Below are 22428 nucleotides of genomic sequence, written 5' to 3' on the forward strand. Positions count from 1 at the left end.
TCGTCTTAAATGGACTGAAGTCACACAGCTCTTACTCACAGTACAAGGCCTCGTGGAGTTATTCGATGGTAATTGCAAACATAATACTCATTTTTGGAGTGGAAGCAAGTCTTCCTCAATTTTGAGGGACTGCCTATGATGATGAACCCAGCCCCCCTCGAGATAAAGGCTAATGTTCCACTGGCGGGTTTGATTGATTTTTGTACCTGGCTGCGAGCTTCGAATGATTTGGAACAAAACAAATTGAGATGCGACCAGGCATCAACAAATTAGCCATGTTCTCTGTGCAAGCCCATTGTGGAAGTGTTACCAGTGAGTTATCAACCTCCATCATTGCTCTTCCCTCTTTCCTCCAGTTCCACCCCCCCCTCCCTGGTTTCTCCCGAAGGCCGTGACTTGTGCTGTGGTGCGTTTCCACAGGTTGCCATCTTTTGCCGAGGCCAAAGCGGAACGCAGGCAAAGGAACAGGTTGAGGTTGAGGTCTTGGTTTGAGTTCTGACCTCTGCTGTGCTGACGGCGAACACTTGTCGGAAACCTTAAATCACCTCAGCAACTAATGCCTCTCCGTCACGGAGCACAGGAGTAAGTGGCAAAAGTGGCCAAGCGTTTACAGACATAGGCCTGGAAATTCTGATCATTTGCAACTCCCGTCAGCGGGAGCGGGGGGGGGGGGGTGGGGGGCGGCTAATGGGGCGCAAATGGCTTTTCACCCGCTACTAACGACTCCCGCTAAATTCGGCGGGTGTTTCGCAGCGGTAACCGGTAGTGCCCCGCTCCGCTGCACCAGGCATGATGACGTCATCACCGAGTGCAGCGCCCCTTTAGCAGCCCAGACCCTAAATTGGATATCCACCCCGCCACCCCCCGAAGCTGCACTGGGCAATGACAGCGATAGTTTCACGGGACGTGAACTGGAAGCCATGTCGCTCGCGGGGCGCTGCTTAAAGGGGAGGTGTGGTGCATTTAGAAAAAAAAAATGTTGCCACTTTTTCCTGCGCCCCGCTGGCGCTTTGAATGTGGGTGCCCGTGCCGCGATCGGTCAGACCGCTGCTCTGCTTGAGTGCTGGTCTGTTCGCACGGTTTCCCCCCCGCCTCCATGGGGGTCCAGGTAGGACCCTTTCATTACTGCAGAGTATGCAGCTTGGGCCCTTCCCTTTAATTAAGGTGAGAGCCCATCCCATGGGCAGCACTACACGGCCCAGTGCATAGCGCCGCGCCCCGCTCCTGCCACGCCCCGCCCCGGGGAGAGAGGGAGGGAAGGGGAGAAGGATGGTGGGGGAGAGAGGAGGAGAGAGGCAGGGGGAGAAAGGGAGGGAGTGAGGGGGGAGAGGGAGGGAGGGAGTGAGGGGGGAGAGGGAGGGAGTGAGGGGGGAGAGGGAGGGAGGGAGAGGGAGGGGGGAGGGAGGGAGAGGGAGGGGGGAGAGGGAGGGGGGAGAGGGATGGGGGGAGAGAAAGGGAGGGAGGGAGGGGGGGGAGAGAAAGGGAGGGAGGGAGGGGGGGAGAAAGAGAGGGAGGGAGGGGGGAGAGAAAGGGAGGGAGTGGGGGAGAGAAAGGGAGGGAGGGGGAGAAGAGAAAGGGAGGGAGGGGAGGAGGAGGGAGGAAAGAGGAGAGAGGGGGGCGAAAGGGAGGGGAGAGAGGGAGAGAGAGAGGGAGAGAGAGAGGGAGAGAGGGAGGGGAGGGAGGAAGGGAGGGGGAGAGAGGGAGGAAGGGGAGAGATTGAGGGAGGGAGGAGGAGAGAGGGAGGGAGGGGGAGAGAGAAGGAGGGGGAGAGAGGGAAGGAGGGGAAGGGGAGAGAGAGGAGTGAGGGGGAGGGAGGGGGAAGGAGGTGGAGAGGGAGGGGGAAGGAAGGGGGAGGTAGGGGGAGGTAGAGGGAGTGAAACAATGCCTGATAAGTGTGTGAAATGGACTCCCAGATAAAGTATTGTAGCTAGGATCCATTGAAGATATAATTGGATGCTGCAAAGGGTATGGTTAACTTTGGGTATCTATAGAAGGATGGGCCAAATGGCCTTCCTCATGCCAAATGCACTAGAGGGGAGAAGAGGAGAGATGTCTTCACACAGAAGGTTGTTTAGTCCTGGAAAGTACCCTGGAAAGGGTTGTGCAATCAGATTCCACAGCAACTTTCAAAAGGCCATTGGACACCTGCTTCAAGAGGATTGATTTTCAGGGTTATGGAGGAAAACTAGGGTGTGGGGTTAAATTAGACAGGCCTTTCAAAGAGCCGGCACAGGCACGATGGGCCGAATGGCCTCCTTCTGTGTTGTTAGAATCATAGAAATTTACAGCAAACAAGGAGGCCATTCGGCCCATCGTGTCTGTGCCAGCCGACAAAGAGCTATCCATCCTAATCCCACTTTCCAGCTCTTGGTCCGTAGCCTTGTAGGTTACGGCACTTGAAGAGCATATCCAAATGTGATGAGGGTTTCTGCCTCTACCACCCTCTGAGTGAAAAACATTCTCCTCAACTCCCCTGTAATCCTTCCAACAATTACATATTGTACTTGACTTGCATTTTTAAAAAAATATAGCGCCTTTCATGACCATCGGACGTCTCAAAGCGCTTAAGAACATAAGAACATAAAAAATAGGAGCAGGAGTAGGTCACCTGGCCCCTTGAGCCTGCTCCGCCATTCAATAAAATCATGGCTGATCTGATCATGGACTCAGCTCGCTCCCCATAACCCTTTATTCCCTTATCGCTCAAAAATCTGTCTATCTCCGCTTTAAATATATTCAATGACCCAGCCTCCACAGCTCTCTGGGGCAGAAAATTCCACAGATTTACAAACCCTCTGAGAGAAGAAATTCCTCCTCATTTCAGTTTTAAATGGGCGACCGCTTCTCTTCTGAGACTATCTCCCCTAGTTTTAGTTTCCCCTATCAGTGGAAATATCCTCTCTCCATCCACCTTGTCGAGCCCCCTCATTACCTTAAGTGTTTCGATACGATCACCTCTCAATCTTCTGAACTCCAATGAGTATAGGCCAATGAAGTACCTTTTGGAGTGTAGTCACTGTTGTAATGTGGGAAACCTGGCAGCCAATTTGCGCACAGCAAGCTCCCACATACAGCGATATGATAATGACCCAGATAATCTGTTTCAGTGATGTTGATTGAGGAATAAATATTGGCCCAGGACACCGGGGATAACTCTGTTGCTCTCTTCGATATAGTGCCATGGGATCTTTTACATCCACCTGAGAGAGCAGACGGGGCCTCGGTTTAACGTCTCATCCGAAAGACAGCACTTCCGACAGTGCAGCACTCCCTCAGCACTACACTGGGAGTGTCAGGGTGGATTTAAAATAAGACGGTGATCTAAAAGAAGGCACTCCCACCTCCATGTAAATGGGTTGCCACGCCTCCAGGCCATGTATGACCGACCATTGTTCCTTTGAGAGGAACTTAGCAATTTCTGCGGTCTGGAAGAGTCCGTGTTCCATGTCTATGTTGAATGTGTGAGGTTGCAATATTTCAATATTTGAGGGGGCTGCTCCTCAAATTCTGGTTACACTTCAGTCCCACGCTCCTGAGCTTTGGGCATCCTGTGCGGAGGGGAGCGGGCAGATCGGAAGGCCTCCTCATAGGACTGCCCCTGGGCTTGGCCAAGGGGGCCATCAGCCGGACCAGGCAGCGGGCGGTCGAGGGGGTCGTTCAGCCCGACTGCCTGCCTCTCTTCTGCGGTTGCATTCGAGCCAGGGTGTCACTGGAGATGGAGCACGCAGAGTCCACCGGTATGCTCGCGGCCTTCCGCGAGAGATGGGCGCCGGAGGGACTGGAGTGCAGTATAATGTGGATAAATGTGAGGTTATCCACTTTGGTGGCAAAAACATGAAGGCAGAATATTATCTGAATGGCGGCAGATTAGGAAAAGGGGAGGTGCAACGAGACCTGGGTGTCATGGTTCATCAGTCATTGAAAGTTGGCATGCAGGTACAGCAGGCAGAGAAGAAGGCAAATGGCATGTTGCCTTCATAGCGAGGGGATTTGAGTATAGGAGCAGGGAGGTCTTACTGCAGTTGTACAGGGCCTTGGTGAGGCCTCACCTGGAATATTATGTACAGTTTTGGTCTCCTAATCTGAGGAAGGATGTTCTTGCTGTTGAGGGAGTGCAGCGAAGGTTCACCAGACTTGATTACCGGGATGGCGGGATTGACATATGAGGAGAGACTGGATCGACTGGGCCTGTATTCACTGGAGTTTAGAAGAATGAGAGGGGATCTCATAGAAACATATAAAATTCTGACGGGATTGGACAGGTTAGATGCAAGAGAATGTTCCCGATGTTGGGGAAGTCCAGAACTAGGGGACACAGTCTTAGGATAAGGGGCAAGCCATTTAGGACCGAGATGAGGAGAAACTTCTTCACTCAGAGAGTTGTTAACCTGTGGAATTCTCTACTGCAGAGAGTTGTTGAGGCCAGTTCATTTGATATGTTCAAGATGGAATTAGATGTGGCCCTTACAGCTAAAGGGATCAAGTGGTATGGAGAGAAAGCAGGAAAGGGGTACTGAGGTGATGATCAGCCATGATCTTATTGAATGGTGGTGCAGGCTCGAAGGGCCGAATGGCCTACTCCTGCACCTATTTTCTATGTTTCTATGTATAATGTGGTTTTTTTTGTGTCCTCAAAAAAAACCCCCAAAAAACAAAAAAAATCAAGGGGGCACTTGTTTGAATTGTTTCACTGTTTTTCTACAAAAGAGTTGCAGGGGGCATTTGTTTAAAGTGCACAACTAAAATAGTTGCGAGGAACTGGGTCAATCAGTCAAAAAAGAGAAGGGGAGCAGATTGCATAGAATGAGCACACGCCTGACTGTGAGTCACACGGATTGTTGCAGAGCTGGTGGTGAGGACTCGGACCTCTAGATGGTGCTGTGAGTGAAGGCACAGGGACACCTGAACCGCTTGAAAAATGACGAGGGAGGCAGAGCCCAGCCTCCCAGCTCGGGTGTGAGTCAGCGCGCAGTACCTGGATCCGAGAGCCGGTGGAAGAGGAGGTGTTGAACTGCAGGGGCAAGGACAGGAATGGGAGCTCCTCTCCCACAATGGTCTACAGCTGTCGGCACCAGCGCTTAAACACCAGCCACTGCTGAGAGCAGCAGGCACTGGGGAGGTGCAGGGATCAGCGCTGACTTGTCTTTAATCGCCTTGTGTGTGTTTTTTTCCCGGCCCCCGACGCCGTGTATGGCCGCTCTTTCTTTTTGCTATGGTCGATGTGGATGAAATGAGGAAGACATTCCTAGTCCCGGAGATTAAGCCTCTGGATCAGTACGACTTTCTCCGGGCCAAGATCGCAGGCAGCCTGTCGTGGCTTCTGGCCAAATCCTACGGACCAGGTACATGGTTGTCCAAGGCTCTCTTGTTGTTCCATAGGAAAGGTTTCTCTCTTTCCTTCTCCCCTATTTGTGTGTGTGTGTGTGTGTGAGAGAAAGTCAATGCAATGCGCAAACCGGAAGGTGTCTAATTAAAACAAGCCAACGGCATTGAACCTGCCTTGCGGTCCCAAGCTTGGAATAGAACATGCATTTGAAGGAGGGAATCCCAGTATATTGTAAGCCTTTATTGGCCCCTCAAATTTCCATTTGCTTGTTTTAAGGCGTCTTTAATCAGTGACCTATGTGTGTGTCCCTCTCCCTATTTATTTAATAAATTTAGAAGCCCATTTTCTCTCACTCTGCTCCCTGATTGATGAGCCATTGTTGCCAGCTCCCTCAACCCTCCTGGACCATTATTTGGGCTTGTTAGAAGCCAAGCACTAATGTATATTGTTTTAAAACAGGGCATTCAGTTATTGATCCAATACATTCGGGCGCAATCACTAATTAATTAAAACTGGTTAAGAGGATTGAGAAGCAATTGGGGTTTCAGTTTGTGTGTGTGTTTTTAATCTCCCCGCTGCTTTTAAATGAAATGGCCTTTTTCTCAAAGGGGTTTATTTGTGTTTTTTTTTAATCAGCAGCGCCCTTTCAACCGTGCCATGAACATATTTTACCGACATGTCGAGGTTTAATGGAATTGTAGAAGGGGTGTGTGTGTGTGTGAGTTTCAATAGCGATATTGACAGCTGGCATTTATGGACTGGGTTTTCCCGAGCAAGTGATAAGGTTGGGATGCTGTGTTCATCCACGTTTTATTTTAATCCCTTTGGCGGTTCCAGCTTCAACAACCCTTGGCTTCCCCCCGCCCCCCTGACCGCGAGTGACATCATGGTATTGTTAAAATATCGCTTGTAAACTGTCGTTTGATCGTGACTCAAGCCAGCTAATGTATAACCAGTAGGTGAGGTCAACCTGCTCTTAACCCTTTCAAGTGCGGCTGGCTAGACGAGCTGTTTTTTTTTAAAGCCTTGGGGAGAGAGTGAGGAGAGAGACTGTTAAATTTAGCTTATTCCACAATCTCATGCTGCAACCGCATAGATGTGGCCCTTACGGCTAAAGGGATCAAGGGGTATGGAGAGAAAGCAAGAATGGGGTACTAAATTTGCATGATCAGCCATGATCATATTGAATGGTGGTGCAGGCTCGAAGGGCCGAATGGCCTACTCCTGCACCTATTTTCTATGTTTCTAATTGATTTGTGGTTCCAGATACTCGTCATGCAATGAAAAGATTCTGTGTGTGTGTAGAATAAAACATACTAGGAGTGTTTTAGATCACCTGAACCCTTACTGAGAGCATTTGTCGAGCGAGAGTGGGTAAGGTGTCTGTATAATGGACACTGGGCCACTGGAACATAACATAATAGGAGCAGGAGTAGGCCATTCAATAAGATCATGGCTGATCTGATCTTGGCCTCAACTCCACTTCCCTGCACTGTGTCCCTTGATTCCCTAAATATCCAAGTTAGACTAGGTTTATTAGCTCCATGTTTTGGTTGCAAACCTGTGATATTCCAAGTTGGAGGAGGATTAGGAGAGGCTCAGTTTTTTTTAAGCTGGCGCTGCAATCACGACCATTTAAAGCCCGCGATGGGATGGGTGAAAATGATGTTTTGGACAACGGTATTAATTGATTTATGTCGCTACTGCAGCAAGTTTACGACATCATAGCAGATCAGCCATGATTTCATTGAATGGGGGGAGGAAGCGGCTAGAGGGGCTGAATGGGCCTACTCCTGTTCCTAGATGATCTCAAGCTCTGTCTGCCAGACGTTATTGTATAATTACTATATTCCACCAATTTATGATACAATGCAGAGTACGCTGGATGTCGCGAGCGATATTAACTATAGAAAGGGTTACCTGGAGGAATCCAGTCAGTGGCTGGGTCTTGTGCAATCCTAAAAGTTTTTTTGGGGGGGGAAGGGAGGGGCAGTAGGTTTTGGTCCAGATTCTCAGGGCGCACCTCACTAACAAAAAGATATCAGATCTTCAGGATAATGAATCTCCGATATCGGGTGAGATACACCAGTTAACATCCCAGCTGAGAAATGGCATCTCTGACAATGCAGTCCACCCAATTACTCCAAGGCAGTGTATCTAATTGTGTGAGAGGGGATTTCACCAACCTCGACTGAGGCACAGCTCCGGGTCTGCAGTCAATTTCACGTGATCTTCAGTGTCCCGGCTTTATTGATTCCTCGGTATTATTTAATCTTCAGCATAGATTTGCACTGTGGAGGGAATGGGGGCCTGGCCTGGGGGGAGGGGAGGAGGGGGGCTCCCTTTAATTATGTACAAATAGAGCGATGGAGATAATTACAGATTCTATTAATCTTGCCAATTTGTAATCTTTTCGTTCTGACCGATATCTAATTGAGAGAGGGGATTTCACCAACCTTGACCGAGGCGCAGCAGTCAATTGGACGTAATCTTCAGTGTCCCTGGAATATTTGTGCTTGAAAGTTCTCTTGAGGCTTTGCTAGTCTCCGCAGTTTCCAAGCCGCTGTGGCGTTGCGGCTGATCAGCTGGAACCGCTTACCAGGAAGTGTCTATTTGAGGCCAGGGGACTGAGCTAATGTCAGAAGGCGCTCAGTGCTGTAATGGGAAAATGATGCGGTTGGTGTTTAGCGAGCTTGAGATCAAATGGGCTGACCGGTTCTCTGTGAAGACCCATCTTGCCATACATGTTCATTTCAAGAACACGACCCAATTTTTCCGTGCTTAATCTCGTCGCCGCTTTGAATTGGGCCTTTGGTTAATGATTTTACAAATTCAGTATGTCATTTCGTGTGAGTTGGTAGCACCCTCGCCTCTGAGTCACAAGGGGGCTTCAAGTCCCAGTCCAGAGACTTGAGCACAAAAATCTAGGCCGATACTCCCAGTGCAGTGCTGAGGGAGTGCTGCACATTGAGGTGCCGTCTTTCGGATAAGACGTTAAACCGAGGCCCAGTCTGCTCTCTCAGTTGGACGGAAAAGATCCCATGGCACCATATTGAAGAAGAGCAGGGGAGTTGTCCTGGCCAATATTTATCCCTCAATCAACATAACCGATTAATCTAGTCATTCTCACATTGCTGTTTGTGGGAACTTGCTGTGTGCAAATTAGCTGCTGAGTTTCCCACATTACAACATTTTACACTCAAAGTAGTTCAGTGGCTGTAAAGCGCTTTTGGTGGTGAAAGGTGCAGGTCTTTCTTCCAGGTCAGTTACACTCAGTACTATCAATACTGACCATAACCATGTTTTATAGACCTGGATTCTCAGTGTACAGGTGGTTGTGCTTGTGGAAAATAAGTACAGCAGAATCACACAGAATTATTACTCCCCTTCTCCCCCCCCCCATGGAGGAGATTCAGAAGGTTGGTTGTGTCCGATCTCAAAGTTCGAGACCCCAAACCTCCCCAGGTTCTCATTTGCCTTCGCCACATCTTCTCAACCTGTACCCGAACTGAAAAGATTCATAGAGACATAGAAAATAGGTGCAGGAGTCGGCCATTCGGCCCTTCAAGCCTGCACCACCATTCAATATGATCATGCAACTTCAGTACCCTACTCCTGCCGCCTTCTCCATACCCCCGATCCCTTTAGCCGTAAGGGCCACATCTAACTCCCTTTTCAATATATCCAACGAACTGGCCTCAACAACTTTCTGTGGTAGAGAATTCCATAGGTTCACAACTCTGAGTGAAGAAGTATCTCCTCATCTCGGTCCTAAATGGCTTACCGCTTATCCTTCAACTGTGACCCCTGGTTCTGGACTTCCTCAACATCGGGAACATTCTTCCTGCATCTAACCTGTTCAATCCCGTCAGAATTTTCTGTTTTATGAGATCCCCTCTCATTCTTCTAAATTCCAGTGAATATAAACCTAGTCGATCCAGTCTTTCTTCATATGTCAGTCCTGCCATCCCGGGAATCAATCTGGTGAACCTTCGCTACACTCCCTCAATAGCAAGAATGTCCTTTCTCCAATTAGGAGACCAAAACTGTACACAATATTCAAGGTGTGGCCTCACCAAGGCCCTGTACAACTGCAGTAAAACCTCTCTGCTCCCATACTCACATGCTCTCACTATGAAGGCCAACATGCCATTTGCTGCCTTCACCGCCTGCTGTACCTGCATGCCTACTTTCAATGATGTACCATGATACCCAGGTCTTGTTGCACCTTCCCTTTTACTAATCTGTCACCATTCAGATAATCTGCCTTCCTGTTTTTGCCATCAAAGTAGATAATCTCTCATTTATCCACATTTATACTGCATCTGCTGCTTTGCCGAATCGTGCGTTGTCCTGGCACCATTGCCCATTTCTCTACCTTGCTCCTTTCACTCTTTACCTCACTTCAATATGCCACTCTGATCTTGGCAGGTGATGGTTCATATATTGGGGAGGGTGGGGGGGCGCAGGGTCAGCCCACGCTCCTCAGTGTTGGCCAATCTCTTTTAGATTATTGTGCAGCTTGATCAACACTAAGCAGAACGGGTCGCTCCTGAAGCAGGCGAGGAAAAGCAATATTGTGTCGAGGAAATCAGTCGCTCTTGCTCGTTTCCAGAGAACAAGTGGGAGCTCAGTACAAATGGTCTTTTGACAGTCAGTACAACATGTTTTGCATGTGATTGTCTATCTGTATTGCAGGCTGTTTCACATTGGAGGAAGAGGAGCATAATGTATTTGACTAGTCATTTGAGAGGGGGAGGAAGAGACATAGATATTAATTGCGCACATTTTCGAAGGAAATGGGTCTTAATCGCCGAAATTTTGAGACCAGCCTTCCCTAAAATGGAAACGGTCCCCTGTCTCATGGACAAACTGTAGATGTTAATCTCCATAGATCGTATGAGATTAGCAGCTGAAGAGGGAGGGATTGAGCGATATTGTAAAAGAGTTTATGGGGTTAACTTGCCAAGGTTTGGGCAATGCTGGCAAGGCCACATTGATTGCCCAACCCTAGTTGCCCTGTGAAGGTGATGGTGAGATTCCTGGTGACTGGATAACTGAGCGGTTTGTTAGACCACTTCAGACGGTGTTAAGAATTGACTTGGACTAGTCGCATGGGTCAGACTAGGTATGGGAGAGTGTAATATATGCTCCCAGGTAGTTGCAGAGCTGTTGAGTGGGAGTAGCTTAGCCAGTCACGTGATGTTGAAGACTCCATAAAACCCCAGCCAGTTGGTTTTGGGGATCTGTGATGAGGTTTGCAGTTGTGAGCCGAGTGGATGAACTGGTAATGTGTAGTGTGATTAGTAAACCTTTTGTTAATAAACCAACTAGTTCTTAATAGCAATGTGTTGCTATGGATTCTTAAGCAAAGAACCCATGAAGAAAATACATTAGAGGTGGATTCTTTCCCCGGAAGGGCATGAATGAATCAGTTGAGATGTTGCAACAATCTGGCATCTTTCATGGTCATTGTTTCTGGTGCCAGCCCACAAATGAGCAGATTTATTGAAATCACTTAGTCAGCCTCTGTGTTGCAAGTTCAGTACCATAAACACTGTACTATTATACCTGTGGGGGTTATGGTCTATCCCTTTCCTTAATTTATAAATAATCATGTTGCTAATTAGCTTGCTCAGATCATGTTAAGTTCTTTGTAGTGTCCTTCTTTTAAAATTTTATTCCTGGGATGTGGGCGTCGCTGGCAAGGTCGGCATTTATTGCCCATCCCTAATCGCCCTTGAGAAGGTGGTGGTGAGCCGCCTTGAACTGCTGCAGTCCGTGTGGTGAAGGTGCTCCCACAGTGCTGTCAGGGAGGGAGTTCCAGGATTTTGACCTAGCAACGACCTTAATTGCACCTCTTTCTCCAACTTTAAAACAACCATAACAGCATGTATTTATATACTGCCTTTAATGTAGTGAAACATCCCAAGGTGCTTCACAGAGGAGTATTATGCGATTGTTAAAAAAATTTGACAGCGAGTCACATAAGTAGGCATTAACGCAGGTGACCAAAAGCTTAGTCAAAGAGATTTGTTTTAAGGAATGTCTTGAAGGAGGAAAGAGAGGTTTAGGCAGGGAGGTTCAAAGCTTAGGGCCGAGGCAACAGAAGGCATGGCCACCAATGGTTGAACAATTATAATCTGGGACGCTCGAGGGCAGCATTAGAGGAGCGCAGATATCTGGGGGTGGGGGGAGTCTGGAGGAGATTAGAGGTAGGGAGGGGCGAGGCCATGGAAGAATTTGAAAATAAGGATGAGAATTTTGAAATCGAGGCGTTGCTTAACTGGAAGCCAAAGTAGGTCAGCGAGCACAGGGGGTGATGGGTGAGCGGGACTTGGTGCGAGTTGGGACATGGGCAGCCGAGTTTTGGATCACCTGTAGTTTGCGTAAGGTCAGCTTGCAATACAGATGGAAAATAACATCTAAAACATTTTCTACTGACTGTCGAGACCATTTGTATGAAAGTGATAAAAAGAGTCATAAATACCGCGAAGTAAAAGATGCGAAAATGGTGGGTAGAATCCACGGGTCTCCGAGGAGCATCACCTTGTATGAATGCATAATGTGCCAGAGTTATTGTTCTTGGAGCAAAGAAGGTTAAGGGGAGAATTAATAAAGGCATTCAAAATCATGAGGGGTTTTGATAAGAGTAATTGAGAAATTGTTTCCAATGGCGCTAGGATTGGTAACCAAAGGATAGAGTTAAGATCATTGGCAAAAGAACCAGAGGGAGATGAGAATTTATTTTATATAGTGAGTTGCTATAATCTTCAAATCACTGCCTGAAAAGGCGATGGAAGCAGATTTAATTGTAGCTTTCAAAAGGGGATTTTGGCTTGGAAATGGAAACATTTGCAGAGGTATGGGGAGAGTGTGGGGGAGTGGGGCTAAATCGACCTTTCAAAGAGCCGGCACAGGAATGATGGCCCGAATGGCCTCATTCAGTGTTCTATGATGTGGATCTACACTGATTCGATTTCCTTATTAATGCAGATGCATTATCTTTGTCTCTGAGTCTCTGCACCTCTCTATTATCTTTGTAATCTCCTCCAGCCCCGTGAGATCTCTGTGCTCCTCTAATTCTGACCTCTTGAGCATCCCTGGTTTATAATCGCTCAACCATGGGTGGCCGTGTCTTCTGTTGCCTGGGCCCCAAGCTCTGGAACTCCCTGCCTAAACCTCTCCGCTTCTCTTAACCGATAAGGGAATAAGGCGTTATGGGGAGCGGGCAGGAAAGGGGAGCTGAGCCCATGATCAGATCAGCCATGATCGTATTAAATGGCGGAGCAGGTTCGAGGGGCCGGATGGCCTACTCCTGCTCCTATTTCTTATGTTATGTTCTTGCCTCTCTTTCCTCAAAACCTACCTCTTTGACCGAGCTTTTGGTCACCTGCGCTAATTTCTACTTGTGCGGTGTAAAATATTTTATTTCTTTATACTCCCTGTGAATGGCCTTGATGTTTCACTATGTTAACGGTGCTATATAAATACAAGTTGTTGTGTTGCTGCCAATCACTATGGTACACATGTCCGATCATTGTGTTTGTGTTTTGGTTCTTGATTGACTGCTTCGTAGCCTGAATCTGAGGATAAACGCGATGGGCGTCACTCTGGTTCACTTCCATCATCGCTCGTGCAAATCACTGTACTGCGAGGAACAGCGTGTTCTCAGGCAAAAATTGTGTCAAAAGATGTTTTCAAGGAAAAACAAACTGTTTTGCAGTAAGTGATAGTGGATTTAGTCTTGCTTCTGAATTTTAGCTTCTGAGGAACACAATCTCGTAGTTTAGAGCTTGTCATGTGGTGTGTCAGTGTGTTAATCAGTTCAGAGAGCTGGAGCAGATCCAGTTACGTCTGGGCATTCTGATTTTTAGTTATTCGTTCACGGGATGTGGACATTGCCGGCTAGGCCAGCGTTAATTGCCCATCTCTAATCGCAGTTGATGATGAGCTGCCATTTTAGAGGGCAGTTAAAAGTCAACCACATTACTGTGGGTCTGGAGCCACATCTAGGCCCAGACCAGGTAAGGGACGGCAGATTTCCTTCCCTAAAGAGAACTGGTGAACCAGATGCGGTTTTTACGGCAATCCGGTAGTTTCATGGTCACCATGACTGACACGAGCGTTTTATTCCATATTTGTTTAGTAACTGAATTTAAATTCCCCCAGCTGCCGTGCTGGGATTTGAACTTGCGTAGCCGGGTCATTAGTCCCGGCCTCTGGATTACGAGTCCAGTGACATCATAACAATGCTATCTTACCACAACGCTGGTAGAAGACTTCATGGTTCATCCAGAGTCTCGCTGTCCCTGATATGTTATGTCCAGAATAAAGTGATGTGTTTGAGTGCGGTAGACATGAATAATTGTGACTTTAGTCTCTTTATTCTAACTCCAGAGTGTTGGTACAGCATGGGAGGCCTGCTTATATACAATGCTCCCAAGGGATGCTGGGATCCCTTAGGATGCCAACAGATATGCCCTTTGGTGATGGTCTAATGCTGGTTACATAGGGTTGCATACATAACAAGATATGTCCTGCATAAGATTGAGTTTTGGGTCATTGGAAGGTGGGGGAGGGTAGAGAGGGGTGGGTGGCGGATGGGTTGGAACCTAACCAATGAAATGAGCCTGAGTCGAACCTCTTGAATTGTAACTGTTCCCTTGTCTTGCCTGAATATCTATCTTCCTGCCCCTGCGCTCCAGAAAATGAATAGGGGGATGATCTTGAGGTGATGTGCAAGATTTGTTAAGGACAATGCGAGTTTTTGGAGTGGGGTAGGTGGGGGGACCTCTCTGCTGTGAGATCCTGCATTTACCTTGAATCAGGAAATTAAAAGCATCAGAGAGATATCCACTAGATAATAATCAACGCATGAAGGGTTCCATTGCTGTAGAAATGGCTTTTTTGAATTGATCCTGTTGCATATAGATACTCTGTATTTTGTTAGCAAACAATATGGACATTAACTCATCATAGGCAGTCCCTCAAAATCGAAGGAAACATAGAAAATAGGTGCAGGAGTAGGCCATTCGGCCCTTCGAGCCTGCACCATCATTCAATGAGTTCATGGTTGAACATGCAACTTCAGTACCCCATTCCTGCTTTCTCGTCATAACCCTTGATCCCCCTAGTAGTAAGGACTACACTAACTCCTTTTTGAATATATTTCGTGAATTGGCCTCAACAACTTTCTGTGGTAGAGAATTCCACAGGTTCACCACTCTCTGGGTGAAGAAGTTTCTCCTCATCTCGGTCCTAAATGGCTTACCCCTTATCCTTAGACTGTGACCCCTGGTTCTGGACTTCCCCAACATTGGAAACATTCTTCCTGCATCTAACCTGTCTAAACCCGTCAAAATTTTAAATGTTTCTATGAGATCCCCTCTCATTCTTCTGAACTCCAGTGAATACAAGCCCAGTTGATCCAGTCTTTCTTGGTAGGTCAGTCCCGCCATCCCGGGAGTCGGTCTGGTGAACCTTCGCTGCACTCCCTCAATAGCAAGAATGTCCTTCCTCAAGTTAGGAGACCAAAACTGTACACAATACTCCAGGTGTGGCCTCACCAAGGCCCTATGCAACTGTAGCAACACCTCCCTGCCCCTGTACTCAAATCCCCTCGCTATGAAGGCCAACATGCCATTTGCTTTCTTAACTGCCTGCTGTACCTGCATGCCAACCTTCAATGACTGATGTACCATGACACCCAGGTCTCGTTGCACCTCCCCTTTTCCTAATCTGTCACCATTCAGATAATAGTCTGTCTGTCTGTTTTTACCACCAAAGTGGATAACCTCACATTTATCCACATTATACTTCATCTGCCATGCATTTGCCCACTCACCTAACCTATCCAAGTCACTCTGCAGCCTCATAGCATCCTCCTCGCAGCTCACACTGCCACCCAACTTAGTGTCATCCGCAAATTTGGAGATACTACATTTAATCCCCTCGTCCAAATCGTTAATGTACAAAGTAAACAGCTGGGGCCACAGCACAGAACCTTGTGGTACCCCACTAGTCACTGCCTGCCATTCTGAAAAGTACCCATTTACTCCTACTCTTTGCTTCCTGTCTGACAACCAGTTCTCAATCCATGTCAGCACACTATCCCCAATCCCATGTGCTTTAACTTTGCACATTAATCTCTTGTGTGGGACCTTGTCGAAAGCCTTTTGAAAGTCCAAATATACCACATCAACTGGTTCTCCCTTGTCCACTTTACTGGAAACATCCTCAAAAAATTCCAGAAGATTTGTCAAGCACGATCTCCCTTTCACAAATCCATGTTGACTTGGACCGATCATGTCCCCTCTTTCCAAATGCGCTGCTATGACATCCTTAATAATTGATTCCATCATTTTACCCACTACTGATGTCAGGCTGACCGGTCTATAATTCCCTGTTTTCTCTCTCCCTCCTTTTTTAAAAAGTGGGGTTCCATTGGCTACCCTCCACTCGATAGGAACTGATCCAGGGTCTATGGAATGTTGGAAAATGACTGTCAATGCATCCGCTATTTCCAAGGCCACCTCCTTAAGTACTCTGGGATGCAGTCCATCAGGCCCTGGGGATTTATCGGCCTTCAATCCCATCAATTTCCCCAACACAATTTCCCGACTAATAAGGATTTCCCTCAGTTCCTCCTTCTTACTAGACCCTCTGACCCCTTTTATATCCGGAAGGTTGTTCGTGTCCTCCTTGGTGAATACCGAACCAAAGTACTTGTTCAATTGGTCTGCCATTTCTTTGTTCTCCATTATGACTTCCCCTGATTCTGACTGCAGGGGACCTACATTTGTCTTTACTAACCTTTTTCTCTTTACATACCTATAGAAACTTTTGCAGTCCGTCTTAATGTTCCCTGCAAGCTTCCTCTCGTACTCTTTTTTCCCTGCCCTAATCAAACCCTTTGTCCTCCTCTGCTGAGTTCTAAATTTCTCCCAGTCCCCAAGTTCACTGCTATTTCTGACCAATTTGTATGCCACTTCCTTGGCTTTAATGCTATCCCTGATTTTCCTTGATAGCCACGGTTGAGCCACCTTCCCTTTTTTATTTTTACGCCAGACAGGGATGTACAATTGTTGTAATTCATCCATGCGGTCTCTAAATGTCTGCCATTGCCCATCCACTGTCAACCCCTTAAATATCATTCGCCAATCTATCCTAGCCAATTCATGCCTCATACCTTCAAAGTTACCCTCCTTTAAGTTCTGGACCATGGTCTCTGAATTAACTGTTTCATTCTCCATCCTAATGTAGAATTCCACCATGTTATGGTCACTCTTCCCCAAGGGGCCTCGCACAACGACATTGCTAATTAATCCTCTCTCATTACACAACACCCAGTCTAAGATGGCCTTCCCCCTAGTTGGTTCCTCGACATATTGGTCTAGAAAACCATCCCTTATGCACTCCAGGAAATCCTCCTCCACCGTATTGCTTCCAGTTTGGTTAGCCCAATCTATATGCATATTAAAGTCACCCATGATAACTGCTGCACCTTTATTGCATGCACCCCTAATTTCCTGTTTGATGCCCTCCCCAACATCACTACTACTGTTTGGAGGTCTGTACACAACTCCCACTAATGTTTTTTGCCCTTTGGTGTTCTGCAGCTCTACCCATATAGATTCCACATCATCCAAGCTAATGTCCTTCCTAATTACTGCATTAATCTCCTCTTTAACCAGCAATGCTACCCCACCTCCTTTTCCTTTTATTCTATCCTTCCTGAATGTTGACTACCCAAGGACGTTGAGTTCCCAGCCCTGATCATCCTGGAGCCACGTCTCTGTAATCCCAATCACATCATATTTGTTAACATCTATTTGCACAGTTAATTCATCCACCTTATTACGGATACTCCTTGCATTAAATCACAAAGCCTTCAGGCTTGTTTTTTTTTAACACTCTTTCTTTGTCCTTTTAGAATTATGTAGTGTGGCCCTTTTTGTTTCTTGCCTTTGTTTACTCGGCCTTCCATTTTGCTTTTTACCTTTCTACCATCTGTTTCTGACTCCATATTACTTCGCCCTATCTCGCTGCATAGGTTCCCATCCCCCTGCCATATTAGTTTAAACACTCCCGAACAGCATCAGCAAATGTTACCCCCAGGACATCAGTTCCAGTCCTGCCCAAGTGCAGACCGTCCCTTTTGTACAGGTCCCACTTCCCCCAGAACTGGTTCCAATGTCCTAGGAATTTGAATCCCTCCCTCTTGCACCACTGCTCAAGCCACGTATTTATTCTAACTATCCTGCTCCCTCTACTCTGATTAGCACATGGCACTGGTAGCAATCCAGAGATTACTACCTTTTTGAGGTCCTACTTTTTAATTTAACTCCTAGCTCCCTAAATTCAGCTTGTAGGACCTCTTCCCGCTTCTTACCTATATCGTTGGTACCTACATGTACCACAACAACTGGCTGTTCACCCTTCCTCTCCAGAATGCTCTGCGGCCACTCCGAGACATCCTTGACCCTTGCACCAGGGAGGCAATATACCATCCTGGAGTCTCGGTTGCGGCCGCAGAAACTCCTATCTATTCCCTTTACAATCGAGTCCCCTATCACTATCGCTCTCCCACTCTTTTTCCCGCCCTTCTGTGCAGCAGAGCCAGCCACGGTGCCATGAACTTGGCTGCTGCTGCCCTCCCCTGATGAGTCATTCTCCTCAACAGTACCCAAAGCAGTGTATCTGTTTTGCAGGGGGATGACCGCAGGGGACCCCTGCACTACCTTCCTTGCACTGCTCTTCCTGCTGGTCTTCCATTCCGTAGCTGGCTGTGGACTCTTCACCTGCGGTAAGACCAACTCGCTGCACTTGCTACTCACGTCATTCTCAGCATTGTGGCTGCTCCAGAGTAAATCCACCCTCAGCTCCAACTCCGCAACGCGGTCTGTCAGGAGCTCGAGGCGGATACACTTCCCGCACACGTCGTCGTCAGGGCCATCGGAAGCGTCCCTGAGTTCCCACATGGTACAGGAGGAGCATATCACGTGACCGAGCTCTCCTGTCATGACTTAACCCTTAGATTGCTTCCACTCCAAAAATGAGTTCTCAGGTGACTATACAGTCCAATACAAGAATTACAGTCTCTGTCACAGGTGGGGCAGACAGTGGTTGAAGGAAAGGGTGGGTGGGGAGTCTGGTTTGCCGTACATTCCTTCCACTGCCTGCGCTTGATTTCTGCATGCTCTTGGCAATGAGAATCGAGGTACTCAGCGTCCTTCCGGATGCTCTTCCTCCACTTGGGGTGATCTTGGGCCAGGGGTTCCCAGGTGTTGGTGGGGATCTTGCACTTTATCGAGGAGGCTTTGAGGGTGTCCTTGAAATGTTTCCTCTGCCCACCTGGGGCTCGCTTGCCATGCGGGCGTTCCGGGTAGAGCGCTTGCTTTGGGAGTCTTGTGTCGGGCATGCGGACGATGTGGCCCGCCCCACGGAGCTGGTCGAGTGTGGTCAGTGCTTCGATGCAGGGGATGTTGGCCTGATCGAGAACACTGACTGACCCGCCATTGAGTGTCGTGTGTCTATGATCAAATTCCAGGATAAAGCTAACTAAACCATAATCGTGACCCATTCCCTTCTTCCCCCTTGTCGTCACAACTGTACTGGAGAGGGCTCCCACACTGTCCACTGCCTATTCTCCCACTGGATACAGCAACAAATTGTAATGCTACAGTATCTTTTAATATAGTAAAATGACCCGAGGCGCTTCACAGGAGCGTTGACTGACAGTTTGACAGCGAGTGAGCTCCTGACTACTGTTTCCCGAATTTCAAGCGATACAGAAGTGGACCCATGCTATGATATTTTGATGCCTAGAAGAATTTGTGCGACATCAGTTGAAGGTACAGTTAGTGAAAATTCCCCAAGGCTTATGAAGTGCCCCAGTTGTCTCTACCTAGACCATCCTGGTTTAGTCTGCGCTCTTGTAATCCTGGTTACCCAGTCTGGTTTAGTCTATCCTGACCTGCAGAGCCACGATTCGACTGCAGTCGGGCTTTGATTGTATTCAGAGACTGTAATTCCCGTATTGGACTGTTCAGTCATTGAAGAACTCACTTTGAGTGGAAACCAGTCTTCCTTGACTTCGAGGGACTGCCTATGATGATGATCGTGGAATTGCAAAGCACAGAATGAGGCCATTCTGCCTGTTGCACCTCTGCTGGCCCATTCTGCTGAGATTCATTTGGTCCCTTTCCTGGACCCCTTTTAGATTTTTACTTTTGAAATAGACTTCTGACACTTTTTTTTTTAAAAAAAGCTATTGAGAGTCATGCTCCCACCATCGGAATGTTTCCGATGGAGCATTCTATGTCCCTACTCTGCGCTCCTCTAATTCTGCCCTCTTGAGCATCCCTGATTTATAATCGCTCAACCATCGGTGGTCCGTGCCTTCTGTTGTCTGGGCCCCAAGCTCTGGAACTCTCTCCCTAAACCTCTCCGCCCCTCTTTCCTCCTTCAAGACACTCCTTTGACCAAGCTTTTGGTCACCTGCGCTAATTTCTCCTCATGCCGCTTGGTGTCACATTTTTTATCTCTTAACACTCCTGTGAAGCACCTTGGGACCTTTCTTGATCTTTATGCCTTCTAGTTCATGATTACCGATGGAAATCATTTGTTCTTATTGAGTCTCCGTTGTGACTTAGTGGGTAGCACACTCGCCTGAGTCAGAAGGTTGTGGGTTCGAGTCCCACTCCAGGGACTTGAGCACAAAAATCTAGGCTGACACTCCCAGTGCAGTGCTGAGGGAGCGCCGCACTGTCAGGTGCCGTCTTTCGGATGAGACGTTAAACTGAGGCCCCGTCTGCTCTCTCTGGTGGATGCAAAAGATCCCATGGCACTATTTCGAAGAAGAGCCGGGGAGTTATCCCCAGTGTCCTGGGGCCAATATTTATCCCTCAATCAACATAACTAAAAAAAAAACAGATTCTGGTCATTATCACATGGTTGTTTGTGGGAGTTTGCTGTGCTCAAATTGGCTGCCACATTTCTCCCATTACAACAGCGACTACACTTTAACAGTGCAGATACTTCATTGGCCGTAAAGTGCTTTGAGACGTCCGGTGATCGTGAAAGGTGCTTTTATAAATACAAGTCTTTAACCTCATCAAAACCTTTCATAATATTGATCTCCTCATAACCTTCTTTGTTCTAAGGAAAAGGGCTCCAGTTTTTCTAGTCTTGGGTGAAACACTTTCAATTCAATCGGCCATCAGAACATTTTGTGACTGGTATGTATGGCCGTTGAGATATAATTGTAACACCGGTGGGGGGAAAAGGCATCCTTTTTACACCATACAGCTTGTATCTCTTTAAAGTTGAGGGGCAGGGAAGACAATCATTTTGACTTGACAAAACCGAGTAATATTGATGCGGGACTAAGCTTCTGAACACTGTCTCCTTTAGTTACGCTTTTTACTCATAACCTGGACAATGTATTCCACTACCATAGTCCAATAATTCATTATTTTGTGCAGTTACTGCTTGTGGGAAAGGAGCAGATGAATTGTGGGAAGCGATTTAAACAACAAAAGGTCTTCAGTCTGTTTATTAAAAAAAAATTAAGCCAATAATCTGAAGTCTTGATTTGAATGGTAAATTTATTGAACACAGCTTGATTTTCGATGGCCCTTCAGTCAGTGGGTGTATTTGCTATAAATACTAATATTCCACGTGGCCTCGTGTTTCTGAATCACATAACTGTACATAGACTCCAGATGTAGCCTGAACACACACTCGTACGCTGAAGCTCCAGTGCAGTGCTTGCTGCACTGTCGGAGGTGCAGTCTTTCGAATGAGACGTTAACCCCAGGCCCCGTCTGCGCGCTCAGATGGATGCAAGAGATCCCACGGCACTATTTTGAAGAGGAGCAGGGAGGAGTTCTCCCCGGTGTCCTGGCCAATATTTGTCCCTCAATCAACATAACACAAAAATATATTATCTGGCCATTATCACATTGCTGTGTGTGGGAGCTTGCTGTGCACTAATTGGCTGCTGCATTTCCCACATTACAACAGCGACTACACTTTGACAGTACTTCCTCGGTTGTGAAGTGTTTTTTCACGATGCCCTGCGGTGGTGGTAAAGTGCTGCATAAATGCTTTCTTTATTGTCGACATCAGTTTCATTAATCTTTTCCTGTACTTTTGTGCCTTGTGGGCAAATGGAGATGAGGAGGTCTCCGATTCAGTCCTTGGTCTGTGCTGATCTCAGCCGGGGCAGTGATTAGCGTGCAGCACCATTGCCTCCGGTGGCTTTAAGCTGGGGAGCAGTTAGCTGAAGTCCTGCTGCTGATCACGATCCAGCGACGCATGTGTGAAGGTGCACATGCAGCGATATTGGGCGAGGGCAACATCTGGTTGTCGTGTTGTCCACCGTGACTGAATCGTCCGCTGGCACCCTTGACATGAATGGCCATTTGAGCGTGGGCGAAAACCTTGCAGCCACTCCCAGGCCTGAAAGCCTTTGGAAGGGAAAGGCCAAGAGGCAGAGTGGAAGAATATTTCTTGTGGATAAGGTTCAGAGTGCTATCCACGGCCAACGATCCAGCACACTGGACAGCGATGGCCTGGCCTAGGCTCTACCAGCAGCTTACTGATATAACATGAGAAGGGCTCAACAACAACTTGTATTTATATAGCGCCTTTAACATAGTGAAACATTCCAAGGCGCTTCACAGGAGTATTATTTGACACTGAGCCACAAAATGAGAAATTAGTGCAGGTGACAAAGAGGTAGGTTTAAGGAGTGTCTTAAAGGAGGACCGAGAGGAGGGAGTTCCAGAGCTTGGGGCCCAGGCAACAGAAGACACGGCCACTGATGGTTGAGCAATTTTATAATCAGGGATGCTCAAGAGGGCCGAATTAGATGAGCGCCGACATCTCGGAGGGTTGTGGGACTGGAGGAGATTACAGAGATAGGGAGGGGCGAGGCCATGGAGGGATTTGAAAACAAGGATGAGAATTTTGAAATCGAGGCATTGCTTAACCGGGAGCCAATGTAGGTCAGTGAGCACAGGGGGTGATGGGCGAGCGGAACTTGGTGCGAGTTAGGACACAGGAAGCAGAGTTTTTCATCACCTCTAGTTTAC

At 47.5% G+C, this 22428-nt stretch overlaps 1 protein-coding gene across 1 annotated transcript in view; it reads left to right on the plus strand.

Moving 5' to 3' along the window:
- Positions 1-4972: 4972 nt before the first annotated feature.
- The window catches only part of camsap3 (calmodulin regulated spectrin-associated protein family, member 3), a 224681-nt gene continuing 207225 nt past the window's right edge, over positions 4973-22428 (plus strand). The window contains exon 1 of the mRNA XM_070867249.1: positions 4973-5342. Within this exon, the coding sequence (XP_070723350.1) occupies positions 5213-5342 (130 nt within the window). The 5' untranslated portion in view covers positions 4973-5212. The remainder of the gene's footprint in view (positions 5343-22428) is intronic.

Source organism: Pristiophorus japonicus, chromosome 24 (genome assembly GCF_044704955.1).
Source record: "Pristiophorus japonicus isolate sPriJap1 chromosome 24, sPriJap1.hap1, whole genome shotgun sequence".
Lineage (NCBI taxonomy): Eukaryota > Metazoa > Chordata > Chondrichthyes > Pristiophoridae > Pristiophorus > Pristiophorus japonicus.